This window comes from Zalophus californianus, chromosome 7, assembly GCF_009762305.2.
Source record: "Zalophus californianus isolate mZalCal1 chromosome 7, mZalCal1.pri.v2, whole genome shotgun sequence".
Taxonomy (NCBI): Eukaryota; Metazoa; Chordata; class Mammalia; order Carnivora; family Otariidae; genus Zalophus; species Zalophus californianus.
The window spans coordinates 119,622,787-119,647,933 of NC_045601.1; the positions used below are offsets into that span (position 1 = coordinate 119,622,787).

General features: G+C 42.8%; 1 protein-coding gene across 7 annotated transcripts in view; it reads left to right on the forward strand.

Moving 5' to 3' along the window:
- Positions 1-23,913, forward strand: part of DUSP22 (dual specificity phosphatase 22) — an 83,383-nt gene extending 59,470 nt beyond the window's left edge. For 3 of the 7 annotated variants that reach the window (XM_027602451.2, XM_027602450.2, XM_027602452.2), the window contains 5 exons: positions 4,054-4,103; positions 13,654-13,728; positions 16,646-16,817; positions 17,290-17,362; positions 19,131-23,913. In XM_027602451.2, the coding sequence (XP_027458252.1) occupies positions 4,054-4,103; positions 13,654-13,728; positions 16,646-16,817; positions 17,290-17,362; positions 19,131-19,270 (510 nt within the window). In that variant the 3' untranslated portion in view covers positions 19,271-23,913. Of the gene's footprint in view, positions 1-680; positions 817-4,053; positions 4,104-13,653; positions 13,729-16,645; positions 16,818-17,289; positions 18,449-19,130 lie in introns of those variants that run through there. The other 4 variants (XM_027602454.2, XM_027602455.2, XM_027602456.2 and 1 more) reach the window with 3 other exon arrangements.
- Positions 23,914-25,147: the final 1,234 nt, after the last annotated feature.

The following is a 25,147-nucleotide window of genomic DNA, read 5'->3' on the forward strand; positions in this document are numbered from 1 at the left end:
GCTATAGGAATAGAAACATTGCTGTTATTTTTTTTTTAATTCCAATATAGTTAACATATAGTGTTATATTAGTTTTGGTGTACAATATAGTGATTCAGGGATTCTGTACATTACTCAGTGCTCATCATGATAAATGCACTTTTAATCCCCTTCACCTATTTCACCCATCCCCATACCCACCTCCCCTCTGTTATTTCCTATTACTTATGAATTTTTCAGATTGTTCTAGAATTTTGTTCTAGAGTAAGATATTTGTTACTTTTTTACTTCATTTGCCATTTTTTCCATAATTTAGCTTAACACATCCTGCCCTGTACCTCTGTCTCTACAAACCTCAATATTAAAGAATGGTTTTTTGGGGGGGAATCCATTAATACTAGGATAATTTTAAGTCTCTCCAGCTTGTAGCATTGAGGTCCTTAATGCTGTCCTCACTCTTGCTGCTTTCTGAATTAGTAATTAACTGCCATGAATTGTACACATGTGCAGGCATCTGAAGACTTTTTTCAGGTACTTTATGTTCTGCTGTCTGTGGCCTCCAAGAGAGATACTTTTCATGCTTTGTTAATGACTAAGCCAAGATAAATAGATATTCTTGGGCGGTGAGCAGCTGAACCTTTTTGACAGTTTTGACTCCTTTCTTTACTGTATTTGCATAGTTTGTTCCCTTCTTATTGTAGATCACGGTGAGCTGATTCTTAACCCAGTCCCATTGGTGTGGGCAGTCAGGAGACTGGTGTCTGGAGCATGTGCATGCAGTGTGCCCTTCCTATGTCACGGCTAAAAGTTCAGCTCTCTTATTCTTATGGTCCCCAGGTATGGGCACTTTATGGTATTTTTCTTCCCTCATACTATTCCTGTAGTGTGATCGTCATGATCTTCATGTTAAATTGGTTTTCACCTTGTTCAACAGATATTTAGTTACTATGTGCCAAGGAAGGTTATGGTTATTGTTCTACTTTTGAGAGAACATGATCTTATGTTTTATGTTTTCTCTGTCCTTCCTTAACAGTAGGGGATCCCCAAACTTGTGGCTGAGAGCTACTTTGTTCCTCCTTAGAAGCTTCACAGATGGGAAGCTATAGCTGCCACATGCCCATCCCAGCTAGTGAGGGTGAGGGGCCCAGCATGGCTGAAAGTGGTGGCCTCCTCATCATCTGTGGGCATGGAGGGAGGGTTACCTGTTGCTGTCTTCCTGCATCTTGCTCCTGCCTTATGGGGCCAGCAGCCTTTTCTTTTTCCCATCAGGCACCAAAAAGGGGAATGGGACCCCACTCAGGGAACACCTGAAGGAAATGAAGTGCTTTCCAGTCACACTGCCGTTGGCATTTATGGCGAATGCTCTTAATAAGCTAGGAGCTATTTGGCCTGCCCTTCTGTCCATTTTCTTCCTTTCCTTCATTTTTTTTTTTCTTTCCTCCCATCATATGGGCTGGGCTGATTTTAGATCCTGTGAGGATTAAATGGCTGTCAGTCAGCATGTGTGACAGGCAAGCATTTTTATCCTATGTTAGAGGGGATCCACCTCAGCATCCTTGACTGATTGAAGTTGCCCAGGCTGATGGTCACAGTGGAAGGGAAGGTGGAAACCTTAGAATCCTCCCCATCCTTCTGGAAGGATTGGTCTGAAAGAGGTTAGAGGAAGTGTGTGGGAGGAAAGAATTTCATAAACTTCTGGGCCTGATCCATGGCCAACTCTCACTTAAGAGTAAAAGAAAAAAGTAAATGAATCATTCCAATGACGAATTTATGAAATGATCAGTATGTGTATCTATGCCAATAAGCTTGCTTGGCCTTGATGGAGGGAAGTAGTGAAATTACTTATTTTCACAGTATCATTTCCTTTTCCATTTTCCTTCCTTTTAAATCACTGCTTTAATACCTCTCTGGGTTTGGAGGTGCTTTAGAATTTCAGACAAGTGCCTTGATATTTCCAGCAGAGCACAGTGCCCACTGTCCAGGAAGAAATGAGGACAGAGACAGGAGGCAATCAGGGATGACAAAGTGAAGGTTAAATGAGGGAGAAACATCTTCTGGCCCATCCCTAAACTTTACCCTCAACATGTTCAAGCCTGTTTGGTCTCATGTGAAGTATTCTCACATGGAGAAGCAGTGGTAAAACTCATCTTCAAGAGCCTTTGTTGGAAGATGTAATGATTGACTCAGAGCTGGAAAAAAAATATATGTGTATATGAATTTAGCAGGAATTTTTTTTTTCTGACCTCTCATAATACTAGGAGGCAGGGAGGGGAATTTCATCTCTTGGGTCTTAGTGACAGACAGCTGATTGCACTCTAAACTGGTTTAAGCAGGAAGGTGCTTGTTAAGAGATAGCTGAGAGCTTATGGTCTCCTCAGAAGAGCTGGAGAAACAGGCTTTCAGCTGAAGTTAAAGGAACAATACTTAGACCACATCACACAACTGGTGAGATCTGCTGCCACGTCTGCCCCCAGAACCACCTGCTTCTACTGCCACCTGCACCTGCCAAGCAGGTGCTCTTTACCCATCTGACTCGTCCCGTGTCCAGTTTCCAAATCCACCTCAAGTAGGTGTGTCATATGATGAAACCAGGTCCTGAGTCTACACCCTAATAGCAAAGGAGGTTGAAAAATATAGGTTACATGGATTCTGTATTGGAAAAGTAGGATTCACAATGTCGGGAAGTATCAAAATGTGGAGGTCTAGAAGGGTTTGGGGCAGCCACAAATTTAGATGTTACTTACAAGAGTACATTAGTAAATACAACATAGAAAAGCCTCATGATATGAATTAACAATAAAATTTTAATGATCAACTGCAAAAAATTCAAATAATTCTAGCAGACATTTTATGACTATTTGCTGAGGGACTTGTGGTAGTCTATATATTTCTCCTTCATTTACCCTCTTAGGTGGTTATTTTTTCAGTGTTGATGTGTTTCTTCCCCTACTTTATTATCCATGACATGGTGGCAAGATCCTATGAGATTAGGCTATCAAAGGAGGAGGGGTTTAAAAATGGTTCATCTAAGTCCTCACAGAACCATATTCTTTTGCAAAGGTTGCTGAGATTTCTAGATTTTCTATTTTTACATGACATTGAAGACCTTTGGAACTGTACTTTAAATCCCTCTGAAGAAGAAACAACCAGTTTTTTTTAAAGATTTAATTAACTAATTAATTAATGTATTTATTTGCGAGAGATAGAGCACAAGCAGGGGGAGGGGCAGAGAGACAAGTAGACTCCCTGCTGAGCAGGGAGCCCAAGGCAGGGCTCAATCTGAGGACCCTGAGACCATGACCTGAGAAATCAGACACTTAACTGACTGAGCCACCCAGGTGTCCCAAAACAACCAGGTTTATAATAAAACTTAAATTTAGCCTGAGTTTTTACAGCATGAATTTACACAGACATTTTTTTATAGATTTTTATGGAGACCTATATGAACTTTTTTTTTTTCAAATTGGGCCATTCTTTTTAAAAAATGTAACAGTTTGGTCCACAAACTTTTACTCTTTTGAAAAGCAAGCAAAATAAATCAAAATATTTTGAATGTGTAAAGTTCCTCTTAATACAGCAGGGAAATTATGATTTTTCAATTACTAAAATTTGATATAGAAAACTCTGTAATATAATGTTGTAATTTTTAGTCATCATGTTAAGGTTTTTACTAACAGTGCTTCCTTTTTGGCCACTCAGGATCTTAAGTGAAATAGATTTTTAAAAATGTTGAATGTGTAAACAAGCATTGGAAATGATAGTTTTGGAAACTTGTTGACCCTTACTGGGAAGCACTCAATTATTTCACTTTTTTGATAAACCCTATCTAAACCTACAAGCTGTTTGCAAGCCAGAGCATGAATATTTGTATGTGTGGTCACGGAAATAACCAGGAACCTTAATTAAAGAGTTTTTCCCTGGTTCCTTGGCAACAAAAGATGAGTGAAAAACTTCTCCTTTTTACTTTTTATTTTTTGACCTGAGTAAATAGTTCCTTTAACTGGTTTTCTCCACTAAGTATCATCTTTTTACTTAATTTTAATTTTATTTTATTTTACTATTTTTATTCTACAGGGGGTTAAATACCTGTGCATTCCAGCAGCGGATTCACCGTCTCAGAACCTGTAAGTTGTTTTTTTTTCCTATATTTTTTGGAGATATTAAAAATGTACAAAGGGCAGTAAAGTCAAATAACTAAAGGGCCGTGAAATCATCAGAGCCATGGGATGCCAAGCACAGAGGTCTGTGCGGCCAAGTTAGGCAGAACTGTAGCTGGAGGCATGCTGTTTGTTTGCCAGTCCTTCAACTATACAACACTGACTGATGGGATGTCTACAAGAAGAGCCTCATTTTTAAAAAGGATGCCTCAAACTAAACTTTTAGCATGTTTATCCTCTCTCTGGAAGCAAATGGGTTTTGCTTCCCAAAGATTTAAAGAAGCTAATGGGTTTTGTCTAAGATAGCACTGTCCAGTAGAAATAGAATATGGACCACAAATGTAAGCCATGAGGGTAATTTTAAATTTTCTAGGAGCCAAATTAAAAAGAGTAAAAAAGGAATCGGTGACAATAATTTAATAATGCTTTATTTAACCCAGTATATCCAAAATACTGTCATTTCAACATGTGCCCAATATAAAACAAAATTGAGATTTTTTTACATCCTTTTTTTTTTCATACTACAAAATCTGTAGTTTTTCATCCTACAAAATCTGTAGTTTTTTTTGTACTTACAGCACATCTCAGTTTGGACCAGGTTCCTTTTAAGTGCTCAGCAGCTGCACGTGGCTAGTGGCCACAAAACAGGACAGCATACTTCTAAAACCTGTTTTGAGTTGAATGAATAGGTCTTTCTGGCTTAGGAAAGTTCAGGCCTCTATTTCCTCACAGCTGAATACATCATTGATATCCTTATAAAGAGAAATTCATAATTGTTACCATTTCCAGAACACAGCAATTGTATGGAGTTAGGTTAGGGGTTAGGCTTCGGCAGAATGGGGGACGGGGCTTTGGAGACCCACAGCAGTCGCAGCTTTAACATTCACACTGTTTGGTGTCCAGCAGTGACCGAGAAAGACCACGAAATGGAGTAAAGTTTTACTGAAGCGTGGATTTGAACCTTGCGGGCTGAGAGGCTGGAGCAGAAAGTACTGAGCCATTCAGTGCATCCAGTAGACGCCAGCCTCTGCTTCTCAGGCTGGCCTAGTGCTTACATTGCATGTCAGACATAACAACCCTGCTAGAATTATACGTTACTGCATTTTATTAGGGAAGTTGTAAGCTATGGTGGTGTTTGTAAATTTCGGAGTCTATAGACCTATTAGGATTCATCCTTCATGATTCTTAAGCTCTACTGCCTACAAATCCTACATATTGGAATGACACACCACGTAATTTTAAGTTTACTATCTTCGTCCCATGGAATACTGGAACATCAGCCTATCTTGATGTTTCATTGCTGGAGAGCAGTGAAATCACAGATTATGCAATAGTTTTGAGAGATCTACCTGTTTGAAAAAAAAATGGGGCTAGAGTCAGATGGACTGATGTGGGGAAGATTGTGTGGTGGAGTGTAGGATAGGGGACAGGTGGTAGAGAGTTACACCAGGAAGGGTGATTGGAAGCAGGGACAGACATGTTCTATGCAAGGCCTGTTTTCACACTGACTCTCTGTATTTCACAGAAAAAGTCAATCTTTAAGATTGAGGATGGTGGAGGAAAGATTTTACTAGGATCACTAGGAAAACAGTAGTAGCCTGGGTCCAGGAGGAGAAGAAGCAGCAGAGAACTTCCTTGGTTACTAGTCGTGTAAAGAAACAGAAGTGGTTGGAAGGGCATGGTGTATACGGAAGGAAGTGAGCCACTGCCTTTCTCTGGAGACCACAGCAATCTTCTGCCCATGTTTTGGTGGCTATTTTAGAACGGTTGCTTTGCTCTTATCTCAAACTGAGATTCTAACATACTGTTGAACTTGTCAATACCTGATTGGCAGTGACTCTTCAGAGGAATCCGATTGTCACACATTCTGGGCATTTGTTGTCAGAGAAGGCACTTGATTGCCCCCAGGACTTTTCAGCTTTGCTAGGAGCCAAGCACTGTGTTTGATGTCCAGGACCATGACTGGCTTACCAAATGAAGATTGAGCATTGAGCAGCCCTGTACTACATAAACAAATAAGCAGTAGACCTTGATGTTAGGTATCTTAACTTTAAAACTAGTTGCATCTACCTTGAACAAGTCATTTAAACCCATCTGGGCTTCAGTTCCCTCATTTGAAAAATGCATATATATGAAAGTGTTCTCTATGAACTCTAAGCACTTTTGAAAATAAGAGTATACTTTTACTCTCTTCAAGGTGTGTTAATTTATCTTGAGAGTTACAAAAGAAGGTAGTTGAAATAACAAGTTTCGGTGCTCAGGAGGCCACTTCAGTGGAAGATTTGGAAGATTTCCTTACATGGAAAGGCCAGAGTGACAGAAAATGTTTCTCTGAGTTGCAGTGTTTCATGGGTCAGTTCAGATCTTCTGGCAAAACCAGCCCAAACACAGGCACCTTGGGTCCAGAGGACTAGCCCGTAAGATTTGAATTTGTTCTCTCCCATCCAAATATGTGCAGAGGTCTTGTTAAGATGTGTGATTTGCCTTTTTAGACCTTTCCTCACATCTTGGTAAAAGTGTAGGATAGGATTCCAATAGGTGGTTATTACAGCACCCAAGTGTGAGGCTAATGACAGAGAGAACCTGAGGAGGATGCACCACTGCTGCTATTTTGAGTGAAGTCCTACAGCAATACAACCTCTGTTTCAGTTGGAAAATAAAATCAAGACCGTAACTCCCGTTGGGAGTTAAGTTCATAGGCACTCATGTGATTCTTTGGGGAAACTTTTAGTTTTAATCCATTAGTAATAGCAAGTCTTACGCATAAGTAAGGATTTGGGCACATCAATGTCCATGATTTTGTAAATATTTCTTGCTCTACTGAAGTTACATGGAAATTGTGGAGTTAAGTTTGGAATATGAGTATACTTTGTATGTTAAGAGACAGCCTCTGAAATAGCTTGAGTTTCTCTTTACCTGTTACGAATGTTTTATTGGAAGCATAACATGCCTTTTAACAGTGAGCATGCTTTCATGATATAATTAGACTATTAACCACTGGCAAGTGGAACACTTGATTCTGTTTATATGATCCATCTCACTTCAGGTAGCCTGTGGTTATTACTCAGCAAATATTAGGAACATATAGGTTAGCAGTGAACCTTCACTTTCTATACCATCAACCAATGTAGGTGGTCAGGAGACAAATACTCTTAATGCTCTGGTTAACAAAAGCAAGAGAAGTCATGTCTGTCACTGGAAAATATGCCCTGGGTACCTCAGACGAGTAGAACTAGTAGTTCTTTAGTCTAGCCACTTTTAATTACTGATGCCTGAGAAATCTTATATTTAATGACAAAATAAATTCTAGAAAACTGTATCCCCGTTGTAAACTTACAGACTTTTTAAAATTATTTCCAACTTTGGATATAATTTAAGTTTTATATCCTAAATCTCTCCCCACAAATCTTTATACCAACAGGAATTCTTGCCAATTATGCTTAGTAAGAGGTTTGTGACCTTTTGAAACTAACTGCTTTCACTTGGCATTCAGGGGCCATAAACTGCCCAGAAAGGTCAATTTTCTGTCTTGGCTTTAATCCTCACAAACTCCCCCTCTGATCTTCCAGGAACTTAAAATGCAGAAACCTGGTTGAGATAACATTAACACATTAAAATTTTAGCTCAGTTCCTCCAACCACCTTGCCTTTCAAAGTTAGGAAATGTGAAAGTTCAAGTTCTCATAGTCATAATTACCCTACAGACCCAGGCTGTTGTGTTTTGCATGAATTGTCACAATTAGAGGCATCCTAGAGTTTATATCAAATGCACATGCTCCATGTTCTTTGGCCGCTATGGAGCGAGCTAGTGAATTCAGGCGTTTGGAAATACTTGCTTTTGCTTTCTTTCTGTACTTTCATACGCAAGTCATTTTAACCTCATTTCTCTCATCTGTAAAATACCTATCTCACACAATTTTTGTAGTATTGGGTTAGATAAGTGAAAGTGTTTTTTATGAACTCTAAGCATTTCCAAAAAATAAGATTATATTTGCTGTCTATCCAAGTAAGGAGTATTAATGTATTTTGAGAGTGAATTACTGGATGTATAGTAGCTCATTTATTCATTCTTATTTTACTATTTATTAAATTGGTATTTTGTATTTAGACATTGTTAAGGGAATAATTACTTTTTTTTTTTTTTTTTTAATCTTCTTCTGTCAAGTCCAGGAGAGTTTGATCTGTGCTGTGGAGTTGGTAGCATTGCATCATTACAATAGAGCCTTTGTGACATTCAGTGGTTTGAGTATCGAGCCGGTCTCTCAATTTCTTGAGGTTTTTGTGGGGAGAAGAGGTATTAGCAATACTGTGAGCTTATATTTAAAGTATCAGTAAAATTTCCTTGCCTTATTCTACCTCCTTATCTGTTTGTGTATGTTTTCTTTAGTTTGATGTCTTCTGTACATCCAGCTCTTTCTTTCTCTCACTTAACAATTTTCTTTAATTATTAAAAAGCAGTTTTGCAAGATCAAAATGATGTGGGCCCTTGGAGTGCTGTGGTCCTATTTCCAGACAGATGCATACTTACTTGAGCACTCATGTGCACATGCACACATGCTCACACATGACTCCTGAGGACTTTGCAGGCCATAGGAATGAGAAATACTCAGAAAAGGAATATTGAGTTTTTCATAAGACTTCACTTATTGAACTTAACTATCTTTTAGTCTTAAACTGTGTCCTCCTCTCAACTATTCTTTGTGAAATGATGTTATAGTAGGTGGTAAAAAGGGTTTTGTTTTTAAAATGACCTTATGTGGCAAAATGAAAAGCACAATACACACCACATGTGTGTTTTAATTCCCCCCCATTAAAAAAAAATGTTTAAGTGCAGGAAATACAAAATGTGGGAAATCCTTGATATAAGTATGAGTAGTTGTATGTGTTCAGTGCCCGGTGCTGATAGACCAGCTCTGCCAGTGTCTGTCCTGCTGGAGAATGTTCCTTCCTGCTTGCTTCTGGCTGAGGCGAGAGCTTCACGGTGTTCCAGCTGAGGGGGCCCACACACAGCCTGGGAGCCTCTGCCGATTCTGCCCCAGGAGAAACAGCTTTCTGATCTGAGCCCACCTTCCAGAGCCCAGATAGAACATTCCACCCACTTGCTTTTTGCCTTTTTGCTTTTTTTTTTTTTTTTCTTTAAGCATTCCTTTTTTAGGAGGAATATCTAAGAGTGCTTGCCTTTCCTGTTTTTTTCCTCCTTTGCTTTCATATACAACATACATGCACACGTGTGCACACATATACACATATGTACAGACATGTATATGTATATGGGAAGGAGAAGCATCCTGGGTCTCCTGTCAGTACAGCCTGGTCTGATACTGCTGACTTTGGAGTATGCCCAGCTACCACTTAAGGTAAGTGGCCAGATCCCTTAGGCTACTGCTCAGATAAGCAGAGTCCTCAGCAGGAGAGGGCTGCCTCTGATCCCGCAGTGGGGATCACAGCCTCCAAATCTTGCAGTCTTGGAATAAGAACTAGTTGTTCGGCCTCAAAAAATGAGCATCATGTGGTGTAGTTTTGCTAGCTCCCATCCACCATCCTTTCTGTGCACTCTCCGAAGGTCAGGGAAACTTTGCTGGTCCTGTCTCTTGGCTTCCGGCCAGGGAGGGGAGGAGGCTCTTCAAGGAGGACGGCCAGCTCAGACTGAGGAAGGGGGACAGTGGCAGCTGCAGGGCTATTTGATGGGTCTCCTCTGAAGCACCCCTCTGCCCTCCCCAAGGTGTTTTCTTCAGATTGCTGGCAGCAGCAAGCACTATGAGGTAAGTTTGTGATGCACGTAGGTGGATGAGCCCCTCTGGCTTTCCTCCAACAGAACTTACTCACATGTCTTTGTATGGAAGTGAAGGTACAAAACGAAGAGCAAGAATAGGGAACCTGTGTTCATTGAAACAGCCTGTGGTGGGATGGTGCTTAGATGCTCGCTTCTGCTTCACATCAGAGAATTGGGCAACAGGAGCCAGAGTCTTGGGTATTTCCTGCTGTGGAGGAGGGAGTTTAATGGCCAGCGCTAGGGTTTATGTCATCAGCTTCCCTGGAAATAACCCACAGTCCCTGCAACACACCAAAGCACTAGTAAATGTGCCTGCCTCCTGGCTTTACTTGGAAAAAGCATTTCTAGGAATGTCTACTTGGTGTGGCCTCGTGCCCAACTGTGTTTATGAGTCAGGTTTTGTGGTGGGGCTTTGAGCCATCCCTTCAGTGGCATCATTTACACTCCTGGGCTGGGCTGTGAGCTGTCCCCACACAGATGCCTGCCCTGGGGTTCCACAGCCCTTGCCCCAGCATGGTGGTGGACAGGAGCCATCTGTGGGTTTGTCCTAGACTTAAGGTTGGCACAGTTAGAGCTGAAAGAGGAAAGGGCTGGCCGGGAGCAAAGTGGGGGCACCTCCTCATGACTTCCTTGGCCCCTTAGCTCTTTCATACACTCCCTCTGGGCTCTGGCAGGTCCGCAATGTTGCCCTGCCGACCCCACTCCCACCCCACTCTCTTATTCTGAGGACAGGCAGGACTGACTTTTGAACCCAGACACACCGGACAGTGTTTGAGCCCCAGGTTTCATTGTGCATGTGGTTTGGTGCATGCAGGTATAAAAGCCAGATCGAAGGAGACGTTCCCACTCGCAGGTTTCAGCAAAGGCATTCATTTGTTGTCATTTTGCAAAATCCTGGTGAGCTCCACAGCACTGACCGTGTTCCCCTAAAACATTAAGTCCTGCCCACTCAGAGGGGCACTGTTAACTCTCATGTCACTTGGGCCTTTGCAGTGTGTTCTGGAGCAGTCTGTGGTTTGTTCACTACTCAGGCAATTGTCATTCATTTTTAGATTTGTTTTTCCTTTTCTGGTTGCTGTGCTCTTCCCTGCCCGTCTTGTCACAGATGCAGCTCTGCTTGACTAGAAAGAGACCTATAAAGGACAGGCACGAGCATGGGCTGCAGGCGTGGAGAGGACTCTCCGAACCTTTGGATGCCCCGGCGCGGCTGACCTAGTGGACAAACGTGTACCCTCTAGCCACTGCTAGACTGCAGTCAGGGATGAGGTCTGAGTTCTGGGCAGCCTGGTCCTGGGATCTATAGTCAGACCCACCCTACCCTCTGGCATGTCTGCCATGTGCAGCGGCCAACACAGGAGGTCAGGCTGCCCCACGAAGCAGATGGCAGACAGGCAGCCTGTAACCACTCCTAGGCCAGATGAGTTGGCCCAATGTTTTTGCTTTCTTTTGTTTTTTATTTTATTATTATTATTTTTTTTTAGTAGGCTCCACACTGGGGTGTAGAGCCCAATGTGGGGATTAAGCTCACGACCCTGAGATCAAGACCTGAGCTGAGATCAAGAGTCGGAGGCTTAACCAACTGGGCCACTCAGGTGCCACTTAGCTCAGTGTTTTTAAAATTGTTGAAGTGGTTGCTGTTATCAGGTGGATCATATTTGACTAAAGTAGCAGAGTATCTGATTGATAATGTTTTAAGTTACAGAGAAATTTACTTAAAGCCTTGACTAAGAAACCTGGTGGTGGGTGCTCCCAGGCCTGGGCATCAGTCCCTTGAGGTCTCCCTTTCCATCCTGCTGCCTCTTCACCCGAGGGGCTTTATCACCTGTGGTTACAGGGTCCCTGATGCAGCTATAAGTGTGACGCTAGCAGGAAACCTGGCACAGAGGTAGATGACTTTCCTTTCATTAGGAAGGGAAAACTTTTCCAGAAGTCCCCACCTCACAACCTTTTCTTTACTTCTCCATGGCTGGAATCAGAGGGAAGGGGGGCAATTCTGACAAACTTTGCTGCCCCAACAAAATCAGCGCAACTCAAGATGCCTGCCACAGTTTCAATACTTCAAAATCAGAAGACTTCACTGCAGACTGTTTTTGCTTGAGAGACAGGAAGCTCCAATAGCACCGAGCCTTCTCTCCCACCTACGGTGGGCCAGGCTTCTGCCAGTCACATCACAGTGCCCCCCCACCCCCCATCTCTTCACCCCTCTGTGCACTCGGCTTCACTGCCTGGCTTCCATGGGCTTCTTCTGCCTTACAATCCTTTCTGAGATCTCTTTCCAGTACTGATACTTCAGATTTCAGGAATTATAGCAGGAATCTTATCTTGCTTGCTTTATACCAAGCCAGTGTTTGTGAGTATAGTTTCAATGCCCAGAGTCATTTTATAAGTTTATGTCTGGGAGCATTTGTGTCTGGGAAAGTTAGCAAAAGCATGTCTTGCAATGTTCTGGTAGTTACAGATTTTAGGTAAGAGTCTGGAGTCCTTGGGTTCGATCCCTAGGACTTTTCATCACGCCTTATGGTTGGTCATGGAATATGTACGTGTATGCATGCACATGTAGTTTCTGTATTGTCTCTCCATCTTAATCTAGCTGGGCACCTGTACTTAGGTTACTGAGTTTCTTCTGTATTTAATACCTGGCTGAGTTTGTTATGCCATACCTGAATTTCTCATTATTACGTTCATTTATCCTGTCATCCTTCATGAAATGATAGACCTAGCTTGTGTGGTTGGAAACTACATCTCATTCTTCCCTGAATCTCCTGCAGCTTTGCAGAGTTCCAGTAAATAGTACTCAGTTGGTGTTTTAAAGAGGATGAATTGATTCCATGGGCAACTTTAGATGTTTTGCTGCTCTGTAAGTCAATCAAAGGTAAAAGACCTCAAAAAGCATGTACTCTGTAGGTCGTCTTGGAGTATTTATAGTTAACCCACCAGCCAGTCCAGAACATGCTCTAAATGATGCTGGTACATACGTGCAGGAGAAAGGGTGTTAAAAAGGCTAATGGTCAGAAGAAGTAAGGATCATGGTTTCATTGTCACAAAGGATTTTAGAGTTTGCAAAGCATATTGGCATATATCACCTCATTCCACCCCATAAGACATTATTTCCACTTTATAAATGAAGTTAAGGGAAACTAAGTGGCTCTCCCAAAGTCACACAGCCAGTAAGTGGCTGAGCAGGGATTGAAGCTATATTTTTCCTTTCCCCACAGCCCTCTTGATGACATGCCGACAGGATGTACCAAAGTCAAGGGAGACCAATATGGGACAATATTATTAGGTTTTTCAGATCATCAAAAGTAAACTACCTCTTAGCACTAGGGAGCCTGCATGATATGGGCACCTTCTTCACCTGAATGGCTCTGAATGTGCACAGATGGTGTGTGGATTGTCAGTGTGGGGTCACTAGTATGCTCCTGAATATTCAGGGACCCCAAACGACCCCTGGGCTAGGCAGAAACCACCCCCCACACACATACCAGTCAATGGCAATGCTGTGTTTCAGGGATTCCTTGCAGAGAAATTCTGAAAATCCCAGAAGATGGGCAGCCCTCCCCAGGCCTCAGCATTGTGTGTGACAGATTCTAAAGCTGAGCCAGCTCCAGCCTCAGACAGTGTGACCAGGGTTTTGAAGCTGTGGGACTCTGAGACCTTTTCAAGAAACCTCAAGCGGATTTTTCTTTTCATCATGTGTTGAGTAAAGTAGAGAGATGTCACTTCTCTCTTTTTTCTCCCCCCACAGGACAAGACATTTCAAAGAAAGTATTAAATTCATTCACGAGTGCCGACTCAGGGGTGAGGGCTGTCTTGTACACTGGTATGTATGCCTCTGCCGAATCATAGCTTAGTATTTCTACTCAGCCTGATTTCTCTCAAGGGTTTTTCTGTGTGTGATTATTTCAACTCCTAATAGTTCTGTCTGCCCTCTGAATCTTGAATACACACCCCATCTGACCCCTGCCATTTGTTAGTCATCGTTTGTTTTTGATGAAAGAGAACCCTATGATTTTTTTTTTTTTTCATTTTCACTTAGGATTTTCATTTTCACAGTTAGGATTTCTGTAGGGACTGTCAAGGCTACGGAACCACAGGAGCCTCTTTTCTAGCCCATGTCTATTATTGCCTTGGAATAGCCTCCTGTGGAGGGTACAGATTTTGTGGGCTCATCCCTGAAACCTCAGTGCCCTTTCAAAACACTGTTTCTTTCTGGAGAGTTTTGATCACATATGTGGTGTTTAGCTTTGCATTAGTGTAACACCAGAATGACCATTTCTTCTCCATTTGCAGATGGGGGCTTTTGTGTGTGTTTAGCTTAGTACTTTGCTTTGAAAAGATCTGAGTAGGATCTTAGAATTAAACAGTTTATATACAGCTCTCCACCTGTGTTCAGCTATACTTCATATGGATACGAATACATATACATAAGTACACCCTGCAAAAAAAAAAAGCTGTTATAATACACATAACCCAAGGACAATGCACATAAAGTTCTTAGCACTGTACCTGGCACATGGTAAGCTCTCGGGGAATGTTAGCTCTCATATTTTATTTTTTTAAATTTTTATTTTATTTTTAAGTGAAATATAGTTGGCATTAGTTTCAGGTGTACAATATAGTGATTTGACAATTATATACATTATGAAATACTCATTACCATTAGTAGTCATACTCATCACATAACTAATATGTTAAAGGAACCAGCAGCCAACATTCTGGAGCCAGAACTCTGCTGTTCATTAAAGTGCAAGCCGAGCATGTTCCCTCTCTATATTGAATAAGACTCCATATTGAGTATTACTCAGCCGCAAAAAAAAAAAAAAAAAAGTTAAGATCTTGCCATTTACAGCAACATGGAGAGATCAAAAGGTATTATGCTAAGTGAAATACATCAGAGAAAGCAAATACCATATGATTTCACTTCTATATGGAACCTGAAAAACAAAACACATGAAAAAAAACCAAAAAACCAAAAGGCAGAACCAGACCTATAAGTACAGAGGACAAACTGATGGATGCCAGAGGGGAGGGAGTGAGAGAATGGGCAGAATGGATGAAGGGTAGTGGGAGAGGTAGGCTTCCAGTTATGGAATGAAAAAGTCATGGGAATAAAAGGCACAGCACAGGGAATACAGTCAATGGTATAATTGTGTTGTACGGTGACAGACGGCAGTTACACTTATGGTGAGCACAGCCTAATGTAAAACTTGTAGTATCACTATGTTGTACACCTGAAATTAACATTATATGTCAACTCTACTCAGATTTTTTTAAAAAGACAATATTATGTTGTGAAATACATTAAAAAAAAAAAAACCAAAACTTAACAGTCTTTTGAGTTTCCCCAAAGAAGTTGCTATTTCAGTGAAAGCTCTTTGGAAATGTAAAGTGATGTCTCCTGAGCTGTGTTGCTGCTGATGTTGGTGACAGAGGAGATCCAGTGCAGGATACCCAGAAGAGCCATTCATGAAAACTAATCTGTTCTAAGGGCCTGTAACCGATATCAGGAAAGCAGGGACAGTAGTTTGATTGCTTTAGAAAAAAATGATGTTTGGTTGTTTTATGCAGTTCTTGAAATTATGTGATTTATGGTTTTTTTTACTTTTAAAAAGAGTAAGACATGTACCAAATTGTAGGTTTTATAATGTTCGTCTACATTTGCTTTAAAGAATCTTGGGGGGTGCAGTTGGAGCCATATACGGGGAGTTCTGTAATCCTGTGCCTGGGCCTCTATGGCTTCTGGTGAATTAGAATCTCCAGGTTTGCTGCCAAAGAGGATGTATTTTTTAAAAGCTCTCTCAGTATTTCTGATATAAAAGCCTAAGGAAGAGCCACTACTTGAGAATGGTTGTCTTTTATTATTATTATTATTATTATTATTATTATCATCATCATTTGAATATGTGTAGCCCTGATACTCTAGGAATTTGTATTTCTATACAAATTTGTATTTCTATACGGTTATATAAATCTGAAGATAGGCCTTTCTAAAAATGAGAAATTTGCTAAACTTCCCCATCTTAAACCGTTGCTAGAACACTCTAAATCTGACGCAGCACAGCCTTCTGTGACACCTTAATTTGCATATGCATTTAAAATTGGTCCCCTTACTCAGCCTGCTACATATAATTAACCGTTATTGACCCCCACATCCCAGAGCACGTGGAATGTGCCCTCTATTGTGCTCTGCTCAGTTATTTCAAGAACACAAACTGTTTCATAAGAGCTTCTGTATTTAATGGGCTTTCAGTTATAGATCTAGCCTTCATTTATCTAAGAAAACCAGACTTAAAAAAACAAAACAAAAAACCATGAAGCCTTCTAAACTGCTGTGGGTTGTAAATAGATTTATTGCATGGATCCCAGACCCTTCAAGTTCCCTTTATGTGCTTTAGTTAGTTATTTTTTCTGTCCGAGGAAATGGGGACTATCTGAAGAAGGGCTCAGGAGCATAGAGAATCATAAAACTGGCGTCCAAAGCCATAGCCAGTAGAAAATCTGTAAAAAAAAAAAAAAAAAAAATGAGGCTCACACATATACTGATACCTGAGATTCTAGTGTAATAAAGTAGAAGCGCCTATGTTTCTGAGTAATTTCATACTGGCTTGCTGTCCACTCATAATCCAAGGCAGGAGACTCTAAAATGAGATCCACAGAATCCCCTGCTCTTGATGAATCAGGAGATAGACTCATGGACTGAAAACCCTTGCCCCTGTGGGTTCTTTTGGCCCTTGCAGCCTGGCCGGCGTCTCCAGGAGTGTGACTCTGGTGATCGCATACATCATGACCGTCACCGACTTTGGCTGGGAGGATGCCCTGCACACTGTACGTGCAGGGAGGTCCTGTGCCAACCCCAACCTGGGCTTCCAGAGACAGCTCCAGGAGTTTGAGAAGCATGAAGTCCACCAGGTAACCGTGCTCAGGGGACTTTGGTGATGTGAGCAGCAGCCTCTGGGAAGATGCCTCAGTCTTCCTGTGCACACCTAGAATCAGGGAGGTTGGAGTTTGAAAGGCCCACAGAGGACAAGAATGCCCCACTTGCATCCCAATCAAAGTCATCACTGGTCCCTTGTTCACCAGCTGCAGCTGTAGGACATTATCTTTTACCATCTTCAGACCCCATATTAACGTCTGTTTATTTCCCTTTGGGCCAAGTGCCATTTTCTTGGTTTGGCTTGCTTTCATGTCCTCAGGCTAAAACCTGGAAGAAACAGTTATTTCTCTTGCTGGACACTGGCTGGCCAACCACAGATCTATGATTGCCCAATGCCCATTTATTCCTTGGTTATATGTGGCAAAATCTGTAACATTAAGTAACAGGTGAAATCTATGTAGATGCAGGTGTGTGTGTGACATTTTGGTTTTTTTTCAACTTCTCCAGTACCGGCAGTGGCTGAAGGAAGAATATGGAGAGAGCCCTTTGCGGGATGCGGAAGAAGCCAAAAACATTCTGGGTAAATATAAAGAGCAAGGGCGTGTGGAGTCCCAGCCTGGTACAAGGCGGTGGAGCAACTTTCAGACCCTGCCTCCTTTGGCCTACAGCAACTATACGACGGAGACCTAATAACTGAGTGATCTGGTGCCTGCCTGTCCATCCCTTGTCTTCAGTGTATTTCTGCCAGGTGCCCTGGTGTGCTGGCTGCCCCCGTGGAGGACAGGAAAGGGAGGGTGGCAAAGGTGGATCCAGGCTCCTTCTCCATGAATCCACCAGCCCTGCCCCAGGCCCCTTCATCCTGCCTACTCCTGCCCTGCCTGAGCTTGGGGAGTCTGCTTGGCTGCCCCACACCGACTCATGCGTGCGCCTGTGTGCAGGCGAGTGTGCGTGTGTGCCCATGCGTGTGGATGTGTGAACTCTAAATGTTCATATTGCTGGAACAGTCACAAAATCCATGCTTCCAGGCTTGGTATCACCACCTTTCCTTTTGTCCAAGACTCCACATGGAAATCATTTGAAGTTAACATCTTAAAAGCTGCTCAGCATAAAGCAGCCTATGGCTGGGAGCAGACGGAACCCAGAGTGGTCATGGTGAGGGCAGCAGGAGGCCAGACTCCCTCCTGAGGGTGGTTCGCCGGGGCCCTCAAAGGTGTGTGGGGGTGTGCTCTGAGCATTGCCTCGATCTTAATGAAAGTGCCCCAGGCTGTGGTTCCTACCACCTCAAGTCAAGACCCTCTTCTCAGCCTATCATGCCCCTGAGTTCTTGGTGTGTGTTCTCAGTGGCACTGACTCTATTTCAGTTCCATGGGGAGCACAACCCCCTCAGCCCAAGCTATATGCCCAGAGCCCCTTCCTTTCTCCTCCTGTCCAGCTTCATTTACTCTCAACCTCTTGTTCTCTTGCTGTTACAACTCTGCAAGGGCCTCTTTGCAACATCTGCATGCATCTTCAGGAATTGGGAAGAAAGAGCATTTATTAGGCACTGTAGCAAGTTTGCATTTAAAAATACATTTTAAAATGCCTGTGCACTTATTAAGCACCCTTCGTGTATGCTGTGGATTTGATATGTGATCTCAGCTACCTCATTAAATGTTTTTTGAAAAGGTATTTTTGTTATTGTAATCAGGTCATAGTTGAAAATGTTTGGTCGTGATTGCTTTTGAAGCCAGAGGGCAAAGGCATCAGTATCATTGAGCTATTTAAAATTTCTGACTTGAGCTCCAGTAATGCTTCTGGTGGGTAAAATTCCACATTCAGGCCAAGCCCAGCAGGCCTGGAGAGCGTCTGCAGTTTGCAGTGTGGGGCAGCAGGATCCTGGAATTCTGTGAGCAATTTCGTGGTCCAGTCTTTTACACCAGCTCAAATTGTTTAAGCACACAAAGCCACAAGAATGAAAAAGTATACTTGGCCTCTTCCTATAAAGATATTGCAGCCCAGTTTCTCCAAATTCCACCACCAACAGAGCCCCTGACTAAGAAGAGCAACTTTCCTGTGCATATAAAGGGTAATGTCACAGGTGAGCTGCTTTGGGGACCAGCGAAAACTCTACACACCCACACAGGCCCCAGATATACACCAGGAAAGAGAAGCATGGCCATGGAATTTTCTACCTACAGCTGAAACAATTTGTCTATAAAGTACATTTTTTTCCTTGAACCAAAAAGAAATGTGAATATACTCACAGAAAAAGTATGTAGGATATCAGCTGAAATGCTGAAATGTGTGTACATTTATGAACATCTGTATTCCTGTAGGTCTTGAAATGTTGTTTTAATTTTTGTTTCCAGTAATGTTCTTTCTCCACAGCCACTGCAGGAATTCTGAAGTACTGGGCCTTTCTCAGAAGACTGTAAGGTACCTGAAGTTTCTGAAATACCACAAAGTCACAGAGTTTAGGCTGGTGCTGCCAAAAAGAAAAGCAACCTAGAGTTTATTTTTAAGTATCCAGAAATGATTTGTAAATTTGGTTTTCATTTTAAACTGAATACATGTGTAATGATTTTCTATGTTGAGAACTAAAGATATTCTTCAGCAAGAGAAAATATTTTTACCTTAATGCCACTGCTACAGCAATTTCTTTAACCTTAACTTTGGGTTTATAAAGCAATCTCAAGAGCCCTGCTGCACTGTTTTGGTAACTGTTTAGTAATCATGATTGCTTTTCATGAGAATTGTGCTGTGTAAACTCTACTCATGTGTTCTTAAATTCCCCAGCTTGGGAAATACTTGCTGTGTGCTCTACCCATGGTTTGTGTTCTCCATGGTGGACTTTACCAAAAGCTACACATTTTTGTTAAGAAAGGGCCACTGAGCATTGAACTCCATGTGCAGTGCACTCTTCCTTAGCTGAGGTGTGGATGTCATACATGTTCCTGCCTAGGAGGGTTGTGAAGCAGGATCGGAGCCTGCTCCTATAGTAGTAATTGCTGGTTTAATTGCAGAGGCCACTCTATCCTCCAGAAGGTAGTACAGAGGGCACTAAGGAGAAGTGAATTAATTTCACCGTGAGAGAAAAATTGATCCTCAGCGTGAACAGAAAGAAACCCAGAAATTGGAGTCATAGTTCTCTTGCACATGGCACCTCTGGAATTACTGCATTTATCACAAGGGTGTGCAGCCCAGGTGTTCCATGAACATTTGCTGCACATTGTTGAATGCAGTTTACTCTGATTCCATATTCAGCTTTTAATTTGAAGAACCACAGAGCAATTTAAGTCAGTTTCCTCAATTTTCCTTGTCTAAATCCAGGGGAGGAAGAAGGAGATTTAACGTTTCCCTCCAAGGGTAATTTGGGCCTGAAGTAAGGGCAGGTGGATACAGGAGCTAATATACGTGGACCCTTTAACTGTAGGTGGCAGGCTTCACCTATGTTCTGAGTTTCTGCTTCTAATGCCTGGAAGCTCCTGACAAGGGCTCAGGGAAGGGGCTGGAATGAAGAGGACGCTTTGTACTGGTGGCAGCCCCTGCCGGGTGTGGGATGATATGCACTGATCAGTTTCAGTCATTAAAATGCTTATTCTGACTCAGCAAGCCTGCCTGGATGTAGCACAGGTAATCCAGTTTTGAGGAACCTCTGAGTATTCTCATGTGCCAGCCCTAAAAGCCCTGAGATGTCTCCACTTCCCACTTGTGAGGATGTGCCAGAGCCTTGTCTCTGTGGAAAACTCGGGAACAGTGGCCAAGACATAGCATAGAGCCTCAGGAAGACCTCCATGCTGTGTGTAGGACACGAGGCAGCAGAATTAGGAAAAAAGGTTTTCTGGTGATGGACCCAATCCAGGAGTCACCCATCCCTCAGGCTAACATCCTTTCCTGTCCCCTCTTCTTGCTATAGGACCAGATCTGGCACCAACAATAATCCTCTAATTGTCTGGTGTTCTGTGGGTTACAAACTATCACTGCAAAGCTTTATAAATCCACAGAGGGTATTATTTTATTCATTCGAGGCTCAAAGAGGCCAAACAATAAACCAAAAACAGAAAATGTTAGCTCTGATTTGCCTGAATTTTGAACTTTTGATCCCGAATCAGTGGGTTAAGAGAGGGAGGAGCTGAGCTGCCCCTGTGCTTTGAACTTAGAAGTTTGTGAGGCTCTAATAAGGGCCAAGGGAGAACCAACACCCCTGCAGCAAAGGTGTATGGCTGCAGAAGCCAGAACCTCTATTTGGTTGCTTCCACACCCCTGTCTCCCTGGGGAGTTTGGGGCCCCATCAGTGGAGTTGGCAGTTAGGAAAATTGGCAATTACAGAGTGGGTCATAGGGACTAGTATAGGTGCTCCTGGTGCTATGTGTGGGGAAGGGGAAGAGAAACACCATTCCAGTGGGGTGAGGAAGGCAGTGTTCAGGGAAGGCATCTTGGAAAAAGTGATACCTAATTTGAAACTTCAAGCTTAAGTGCTAGAATTAGTTGGGGATAGCTGGAGGAAGGGGAGTCCAGGCAGAGACTCAGCATGTGTGTTAACTTGGTGGCATGAGGAAGCACAGTGCACTGGGGTGACCCCAGGTCACTCTGTGTGACTAGAGCAAGAACCAAGGGGTGGGCATGATGGTAAGTGATACAGACAAAGCTGCACACACAAGCAAGGGCCCAGTCAGCCAGGTTGATACCATTGCTTAGTATCTGTATAGTACCATATCTTAGTATACAGTAACTGGTTTACTTCTTATACTAGCCCTTGGAGCTAACCAAGCTCAGAGGTCGTGCCCTGCCAGCTTCCCACAGGGCTGATTCCTGAGCTTAGAGCCTCATAGGAAGCATGCATGCCATTATGCGGATGTAATGAGTAGGGGTGGGGGCTCGCTGAACTTGCTAGGGTAAGCAGGTACCATGGTTGGTTGGTGTGTAGGTGGGTAATGGAGGGTCCACATTGGAGGCCGGTCGGGGGCAGCTGTTACGATCATCCAGGTGATTGAAGATGATGCCCTGAACAGGGTCATGGTGGTGGAGAAGAAGAGGGGCCAAGGAGGCAAATAGATTTGGGCTTGAGGGAGGTTGGGAAGGGAGAAGCAAATGCTCTTGGTACTGCATTGAATGTGGGGGACTATGGGTTTTGTGGCCTTGACACTCTGGAATCTTGCTTCCAACACAGTGGTTCTTTGTATCAACATCCTCCTTTCCTTTGATGGTAGTGTATGGGCTCTGAAATGTCAAAGTTAGATTTAAGGGTACTGCCAGACCTAGGGCCCCCAAGGGCAATCATCCCAGCTCTGCAGATTAGGTCCTCAAGTTTATCTGTGCACCCAGGACAGACTCCCAGGAACTAGACTCATGACAATGTGGAATTCAGATGTCCAATTTTATAATTTATTGTGAAAGATAAAAAAGTATCTTTATGAAAACCAATTTTATTCCCTAGGCTATCTCTCTTTCATTATCAGGATTTTGGAGGAAGCCAAATTAGTCATTAGGCATTGTCCTGTGAGATGGACATGGAGCTAAGAGCCTTGGCAGGGGCAGGGGATAATACTGATCTGATATGCCCCATAATCAGATTGCTATTCCCATAACATACATAAGTGGTATTTCTACCAGGATCCTGCTTTGCTCCCTGAAGTCACCTTTCCAGGGTCTAGCAGACCATCCTGTTTATGTACAAAGGTGATCTTTGACTTAAATCACCTTTTTTAGAGCACCTTCATTAACCTTGGGTATCCTCATGTGTCTTCAATAGCATTTATGCTTTTCTGTGAGGATGGGTTCCCACTAGTGGCTTTTTTTCTTATTTATTGGGTGCTTGTTCTTTCTAGTTTCTGTCACAGTAGGGAACCCCACTTCCAACTTCTGGCGCTGTTTTGTGTTACTCATGCATAGAGACAACTTAGAAAATCTGGTGATTTGTGTGCGTGTGTGTGTGTGTGTTTGTGTGTGTGTGTGCACATACACCTGGGTCTTATATTTTTTAGTTTTGTTTTAGAGAAATTCTTAGCTTTCAGGGGAGTCACGTGTGCAACATTAAGGGTACCTCGAGCTTGGGTACCTTAGATGGCAGGTACCTGGGGCAACCAGGGAAATGTCAAAGCCCAGGTTACACGACCAGAGCCAGTCACAAAGGGCTGCTCTGCATACCAGTATCTAGTCATAAAAATAGGGAACATACTAAAAATCAAAACCCTGTGATCCCACACTAGATGACTCCCATCCTGACCCTAAGTTATTAATAATTTTATTAAGAATGTGCTTTCAACATGCTTATATTTATATATGTACTTAACAAGAAATCACCAAGACTTCAGAGGGAAGTTCTTCTTCCCTTCCCTTTTTATTGCCCAGAGAAGGGGAGAAACTGAGAAGAAGGAGAAGAAGAAAAAAAAAAAATGGTGCCTTTGACTTGTCACCGGAGGCTTGAGCATGTCAGTTGTTCCCTTCTTGGATTTAGTAGGGTCTCCTTAGGGCTTAGGCTCATGCACTTGGATGCATGTAATGCAGTGGCCACATTTCATCATGCAGAGAGATCTTGACACTTTACTCTTGTTTTTCTATCCGCGCTATAGATCTTGAGACCTGTCACTGCAGTAACAGGACGTAATTAGTTCAGCCAGTACCAAAATTAGTAATCAAAATTAGTATCTATTTTGTAGCTGAGGCTTAACCACCTAATAAGCATCTGACTAAAGGTTGCAAGTGCTGTGCCTGTGTCTCTTTCCATCGGGGGAAAGAATTGCCAGTATGTATTTGAACATCTGCGAGTTTAGGTTTATTTTGGCTCTGGATATCTATGCAAACTGTTGATCAAGAGTTAGTAATTTGCAGTTAATTTTCCTGAAGTTTCTAGTTCAGTTATTAGAGTCTGGTGTCAAAAGAGCTATTTTAGCAGGTGACTGAAATTACTAGGCAGTTCAACATTCTGAGTGTGATGTTGACTGTTTAGAGGTGGGGTTAGGAGATGTATTGGATGGGATTGTACCTGAGCACATCTTTTATTCAAAGGCCTACTTAAGAAAACTAGATAGGGGGTGCCTGGGTGGCTCAGATGGTTAAGCATCTACCTTCTGCTCAGGTCATGATCCCAGGACCCTGGGATTGAGCCCCTCAGCGGGAAGCCAGCTTCCCCCTCTCCCACTCCCCCTGTGTTCCCTCTGTCGCTGTCTCTCTCTCTCTGTCAAATAAATAAATAAAATCTTGAAAGAAAAAGAAAGAGAAAGAAAGAAAGAAAAAGAAAGGAGAAAGAAAAGAAAACTAGATAGGAGCCAGGGGTAAAAAAATAAAACTTTGATTTTTGTGGGGTTAACAACCCCTTCTAGGAATAATGTAGTTTTTGGAAATAGTGCTGATCACACCATTTGCCTATTTGTCCAACTTGACCCAAGAAGGCCGAATTACAGTGGCCTTTCTACTTAGCTTCTCAGTCCTCTAGGACACACATCAGTGACAAGCAAATATATGAATGGAACATTGCCATTGACATGGTGTTGGTCCCTCTCTCCCCCTTCACGTCTGTTCATTATCAAGTGCTTTGCCCTCAGCCTCTTGTGCCCTTCACCAGAAGTGGCCAAACCAGCACAAACAGGAACCATACTTTCTGGTGAGCAGGTTTGCCTTTTGTTGGTTGGCTGTGGGTTTCCCCAAGGCACTGATATGGAGCCTTTTTGGAAAATAAAAATCAAAAGCCTTCTACATGTGCACTAAAGAAATGTCACCTTCTGCTTTGCAAAGGGTGTGCCCTTCAAGGCAAGAGACCCAAGTGGCGCTGAGCTTCCTCAGAATGGGAATCCCTAGAGAAGCTTGTCATGTGCCAGGGGTTAGATGTTTGGATTCTCCTTTGGATTTTCTCACTGACGTGGTGACAGAGAAAGGCAAGAAGGTGTGAAAGGAGAGGACCATTTCTAGACTGTTTGCAGAAGCCTTCATGAATCTCCCCAAATCGGTGCATCCCAGAGGTATATTGCAGATGTGAGCTAAAACCCATTTCATGCCTTGATATTCACTGTCCCACAGCAGAGAGGCCTATTCTCTGCTTTGCCAGAGCCCCTACCTGTCATCTTCCACCTTCCACAAGCAGGAAGGCACAGGTCCTGATAGAGCAGGTTGGGGGAGATGAGAGGCCAAGATCCTGGACTGGTGACCAGGCAGACAAGATAGTCACATGCCAGACAGGCCTGACTGAGGTCCATTTTCATCCTGGTTCTCTGGAATACCTTGGGGAAGTCCCAGAGGAGGCAACCCACTCATGTGGGGAACTTCTTCTAAGACTGGGGTAAAGAAGCTCCCTAGAAGGGATGAGCAGTGCTAGAGGGCACCCTGTGTCATGGCACGGTGATGTCGGCAGAGGTAGCCTCCCAGCCTTCCTGGGTAGCCATTTTATGTG